The sequence below is a fragment of the Limulus polyphemus genome, unplaced genomic scaffold (assembly GCF_000517525.1).
Source record: "Limulus polyphemus unplaced genomic scaffold, Limulus_polyphemus-2.1.2 Scaffold712, whole genome shotgun sequence".
In the NCBI taxonomy this organism is placed as follows: Eukaryota; Metazoa; Arthropoda; class Merostomata; order Xiphosura; family Limulidae; genus Limulus; species Limulus polyphemus.
The window spans coordinates 280,822-287,140 of NW_013666322.1; the positions used below are offsets into that span (position 1 = coordinate 280,822).

The window sequence follows — 6,319 nt, forward strand, 5'->3', positions numbered from 1 at the left end:
TTCACGTTGTTGTAGTTTCCTTAGTTGATCTAGTTTCTTATTGTGTGTAGACGTCTTTTCTTGATTCAACAATGTTTAATTAACTATTGTTATTATTTTGCAAACTTTGCATATTAAAAACTAAAATGCCATCAGCATTTTCTTTATTCTAATCTTGATTTTTAATTGCTAGCATCAGTTACCTACCATATTACTGTTTTTGTTCAAGTTTAAAAATCCAAAAAACAGGAATAGTTTGTTTTATTTATATAAAAATATCAAACCAAAATCTAAAAAAAAATCTTTAAACTGCATCAACACCTTTCACTTTGTCCTGTTATTCATTTTTTTAGATAGGTAGAAACAAGTTTCTATTTAAGTAAGTGTAATTATAAAAAGTGTATTTTTTGTTTGTTTATATGTGTGAAAATCTAGGAAGATCTGTTTCAACAGCCAGGATTACATCAAGAGATCCAACAAGTTCTAGAAAAGCTAGATACTGGAAAACCAGAACATATGCGTATCCTTAAACAGACGTTTTTTAAGTGTAAGTTGTGCGTCTTTGAGTTGTTGTACCATGGATAAAAATATATATATGTGTTTTTACTGCAAGACATGTACTGTTAATGCTCATATAATACTCATCTGAATTGACCTAACATGCTACAAATAGTTTTTGTTAAAATTTTGTTTATATTGTAGGTTATGTTCATGTATCTCTCGACTAATATAATAGTGAATGCAAATACAGTTTTGGTGTAACAGTAATTCAAGCACTTATTTAAATTGATGTGATATGTCTACAAATAAAGTTTCACTTTGATATAAATGCAAGTTCATATTGTTCTGAGACTTCATGTAAAATTACTACAAAGATAATTTTGCATTAGTTTAAATTATAAATCATACAATTCTTGGGTTTATGTAAGATGTCTGCAAATACATTTATTGGTAAATGTGTAAATGGTAAGCCATGTAGTACTCCAAATTGATGTAACATCACCCGACCACTAGGAAAAAAAAAACATTCTCAACTAGATTCAAGAATTAGGTGTATATAATAATCAGAACTGGCCCAAACTGACATATAAATGTCTTTCACTCAATTGTTTTACAATGTCTTTAATGATTTCTCAGCTTAATTATTACATCAGTGGGGTGGACTACTATATTTAATGTTAGATTATTAAAGTAAGAATACAAAGCTTTACATTGTTGTTAGTGCTTATATGTTTTCTTCCAAGGAAGAAATAACTGTTGTTATAACATACAAAGATATTATGATATCTACATGATTATATCACATGCTCTGTCTGGTTTTAAGGAAGGAGGGTGGTGAAATCTCTACAGTACACGGGTCTCCAGAATTCCCTCTCGTTAGACCTAATAATCAGATATTGTTAGAGTGTGGTTGTTTTATTCCACTTTTCACTCTATAATGGTTATTGGTCTGCTACTGGTTTGCTTTGAGGCTTGGCTCCCCTAGGATTGATGAAACAGTGGTTGCTGATACTCCCACTGTGACCAGTATGTCCAGTGGAAGCTAGAATTCCTGTGGGCCAGTATGGCCACTGTGGGTTGCTTGGCCCCGGGAGCCTTCAGGGCCAACCTTACAGTGGACCCAGTCCCTTGTATGATGTATTGGCAAGCAATGCATTTTGATCCATAGGCTCGGCTACAGTGAAAGCCAGGACGACCTGAGGAGTCCGAGGTTCAACTTCTTAGTAATCTCCTATGCTATATAGTCTTGGGCACACTGGTTTTCATTGAATTAGTAGCCCGTTATGCAGTTTACAAAATATTTTGGGAATTCTGCAACAAAAAGGATGGCTCATCTTAAATAGCAAATGTCTGAATTAAAAACTTAAGGTCAGGTGAATTCTAATTGGTCCAAAGTTCATCCAAACGTATAGATTAAAAGGGTTGTAACTGCTTAGTTGCAACCGTGATCTGTCATAGAATCCTTTAGAGACAGGGTCATAACACTGTACATTGGTCATGTGACACTACTGTGGGCTAAATGTGTACATTATGCCCTATATCACTGTAGGAGATGTATTCCTAATGCCTGGGAACTTCTGATTCTCATCCTTCATTGTGTTTTCACTTGACCGATACTTTTAGCCATACTTCCATTTTTCATTTTTAAAAAACAACAGCCAACAATATTTACTGTCCAACCTGGCCTCATTCCTCTTCATGTCATCTAGTTATCACATAGATAGAGTCAAGTTCTAGCAGGAAGGAATGGGTGTCAAAATTGCAAAACTGGTTCTTACACACACACACGAGCACATTCAGGTTGGGTGGTGCCTTACCTTATTTTTGACCATTAAAATCCATTAACATTTACATAGTCTCTCTGTAGGGATCTTCGTCCAGTTACAAATTTAGTACTAGCTTTGGTGTGACTTACAGAGTTTCACCACATGGTGGTGCTATCTACCCTCTAGTACACTAACAGCTTACATTTTCTTGCATTATAATGGCATCTTGTATTGAAACAGTATTAAGAAAATATTCATAAAACTGTGTACTTATTGAAATATTTCAAGATGCATGATTAAAATATTTTTCACAATTAAATAAAACACTGAATACACAAAGTTTATGATTTTTATGATACATAAGCTACCATCTTATTAATTTCATTTACTGCTGATAACTTCACCACACTTATAAATATTTCAATTCAATCCAGTTGAAATATCTTGTACAACTCTTATCGAAAAAAGACCATGTAAAACTATGTTTTCTCTAAGACTTGTGCAAGTTTTTCTTTTACTCTTATCCTTCTATGAGAACTCATTACCCACCAAATATTTCACTGTCAAAATGTACACAAAAATCAGGTTTGTTTTATTAAAGACTTCTCTAAATTTCTGAAACATTTTACCGATTTCCTTAGTGAAAGGTAATTCTCGTGCTAAGAATAAAAATACTTGTTTTCGTGTTACTTTTTTTATGTTTCATTTGCATAATCTCTAGAACTTCTAAAATTAATATCAGATGTGCTTTTTCAGTACAATTTTATATTATATCTCTTGTTTCCTCCACTATAACTCTAACAGTATACTTGATTTTTTGTGTAAAAAATCATCAATATGCAGTTTAAAAATATGAAACAAAATAATACCATTCTTTCATTTAAAGTGATTCAAGTATTCTCTAGAAAGCATCATGTTACTTATCTTAAAAGCTTCAAGTAAGCTGTTAACCTTTTCACACCTGTTTTGTTTTATGGTTTTATTGCAGTACTTTGTACCCACTGGGGCAGTAATTCTCATGTCCAAAGCAGTAAATCACAATGGAAGCCACTGAGTGTTTCCAGTGCTGGTAGTGTAAACAAGCTCAAGCTAGGGGGATTTTAGAGCCTTGTTTTATTTTAGTTTTATTAAGCTAAGTTAAATAACTTTTAATTATTTTTGTTAAAAAATATATAACAGTAAATAGAAAATATACACGAAAACAGGGGTTTGTAGTATCCACTGTGTACTCAAGCCTTTTACTCTCAAGTAAATATCCCTAAGTCTTATTGAGTCTCACAAATTCGGTGTCCAAAAATAATTCATGTAGCTTTGAAATATGCATTTTAGAATACAAATAATATATCAGTCATTAGTCGAGAATGTCCCAAGATTACTATAATTTATCCAGCTCTCTAACTAAGCTATAAATATGGAACAAAAATTATATTATTATTTGTAGCAGCAAAATGTAATCACCTCAAACCTAGAAAATCTTCTAACTAATGGCTTATACAACTCAGAACTCAATTGACTGCTGAAATTAGCTTTCTGATTTTTGTGGATTTTTTCCAGTTATCCAAATCATGCTATCCAGTGCTCCCCCAATATATCAGTTAAAGAACTGTGCCAGTGTGTCAACCAATGGCTAAACCTCGGCCTACTATATGAAGTAGTCATTTGACTGATGACCTCTCTTAGTCTTTGGGGATGTATCACCAATATCCCAATTTATCATCTTTATAGGAAAACCAGTAATTTTCTGCTGGAGTTTACCTTGCTTCGGATGGTTGTTTCTCTGAGCAGTATACAGTATTACCACCTGCACTAAAAATCCTGACCCAAATGTGGCCAAAAGAACTGCTATCAAATTTTAACCTTTTTGTTATGCAAAGTTTGGGGAATCTCTTGATTTGGAATTTTGGGGACCACTAGCTGCAGCACAGTCTTGGAACCAAGACTTGATGGTTGGTAGCAATGGTACACAAATAACTGAGATCAGGAACATTTCTTTTGTTATCTGAAGTAGTAATACACCCATTAGATTAACCATTACATTTATACTGCTTGTTTTTAACATGGAGTAGTAATACATCCATCAGGTTAACCATTACAGTTATACTACTTGTTTTTAACATGAAGTAGTAATACTCTCATCAGGTTAACCATTACAGTTTTACTACTTGTTTTTAACATGAAGTAGTAATACACTCATTAGGTTAACCATTACAGTTATACTACTTGTTTTTAACATGAAGTAGTAATACACTCATTAGGTTAACCATTACAGTTTTACTACTTGTTTTTAACATGAAGTAGTAATACACCCATTAGGTTAACCATTACAGTTATACTACTTGTTTTTAACATGAAGTAGTAATACTCTCATCAGGTAAACCATTACAGTTATACTACTTATTTTTAACATGAAGTAGTAATACACTCATTAGGTTAACCATTACAGTTATACTACTTGTTTTTAACATGGAGTAGTAATACATCCATCAGGTTAACCATTACAGTTATACTACTTGTTTTTAACATGAAGTAGTAATACACTCATCAGGTTAACCATTACAGTTATACTACTTGTTTTTAACATGAAGTAGTAATACATCCATCAGGTTAACCATTACAGTTATACTACTTGTTTTTAACATGAAGTAGTAATACACTCATCAGGTTAACCATTACAGTTATACTACTTGTTTTTAACATGAAGTAGTAATACACTCATCAGGTTAATAATTACAGTTATACTACTTGTTTTTAACATGTATAGTTAATATTTAGATGTATCCAAGTCTATTCAACCAAGGTAGCACAAAAGAAAGATATCAGAATATCACCTCTTTAATTTCAGAAAACTCAACTTTAAATAATCTTTGTCCATCTACAGTGTACATTTAGCACAAAAGAAAGATCAAAATATCACCTCTTGACCTTCTAAAACTCATCTGTATATAATCTTTCCCCATCTACAGTGTACATCATGTAATCAATCCCCCTTAACTTAAAATAACATTTAGGGATAACATGGGACCTATTGGTTCATCTTGGCTATTCCATTCTCTAAACTATTAATAAATAAATTTCAAAACAAATCTTAAAGCCAGCTCTTATCATTCATATATTTTTCAAGCTTTCTCATAAATTCACTTAAATTTACTACCTTCACAACATCTGAAGGCAACCCATTCCAATGACCAACCACCCTGTTAGAAAAATCAAACTGTCTTAGCTGAAGATGACTCCTAACCTGTCAATTTATATTTGTGTCCCCTAGTCCTACTATTCTCACTGTTAAGTATAAAAAAAGATGATGCATCAGCACTATCAATTCCCTTTATAATCTTAAATCTTTTGTTTAGGTGATAAGTCATATACACTTGATGTTGGTGTGACATGGTTACAAGTACTTCTTTGGTTTTGTTTAACTCTTACAGAACAGGCTCAGTTCCTGGGACTGACCTCGTAACAATTTTGTGCTGGTTATAATTTTCATGCTATAACCTTTAAATTAGTAAGTGTATGCTAACGAAATTTGGCTGATTATGAGTAAACATTACGATACTTTCATACACAAAATATCCAGTTTTTTTATTCAGTCTTAAGGTTTGTAGAGCAATGTTTTTCTCATGCCTTTTTTTCTTTTCCCATGTTGCCTATCCAACAAGCAAAGTAATTTTCATTTTAAGATTAAAAATACTTTTATGCATCAGAAAATTTTCATATTTCAGATGAGAAATCTTTATAATGTCCAGATTATAGGTAACAAACGTTTCTTAAGAAAAAACTTTATATTTTACGTTATTTTCAGTAATTAATCTCTGTACTGGTTCGGTAGATTTGACCGATCTCGCAATCACCATAGAAAAGTAGGAAATAAATATAAATTGCCTCTTTCATTCTAGAATGAACACAAATTATAACACAAAGTTCCTTAAATCTGATAACATTATACATTTATACATAGCCGTGCCTGGCTAACAATATAGAAGTTACAATGACGCGGTGCACTTGCGCTCTTGTTACCATATCTAATAATATAAAATTGACCTTTAGTCATTTCAAAGTGACCTATCTTGGCTGTG

At 32.3% G+C, this 6,319-nt stretch overlaps 1 protein-coding gene across 4 annotated transcripts in view; it reads left to right on the plus strand.

Moving 5' to 3' along the window:
• LOC106460116 (inositol polyphosphate 5-phosphatase OCRL-1-like) overlaps positions 1-6,319 on the plus strand; it is a 143,537-nt gene that overhangs the window by 116,540 nt on the left and 20,678 nt on the right. For all 4 annotated transcript variants that reach the window (XM_013919798.2, XM_022386756.1, XM_022386754.1 and 1 more), the window contains one exon: positions 415-499. In XM_013919798.2, the coding sequence (XP_013775252.1) occupies positions 415-499 (85 nt within the window). The remainder of the gene's footprint in view (positions 1-414; positions 500-6,319) is intronic.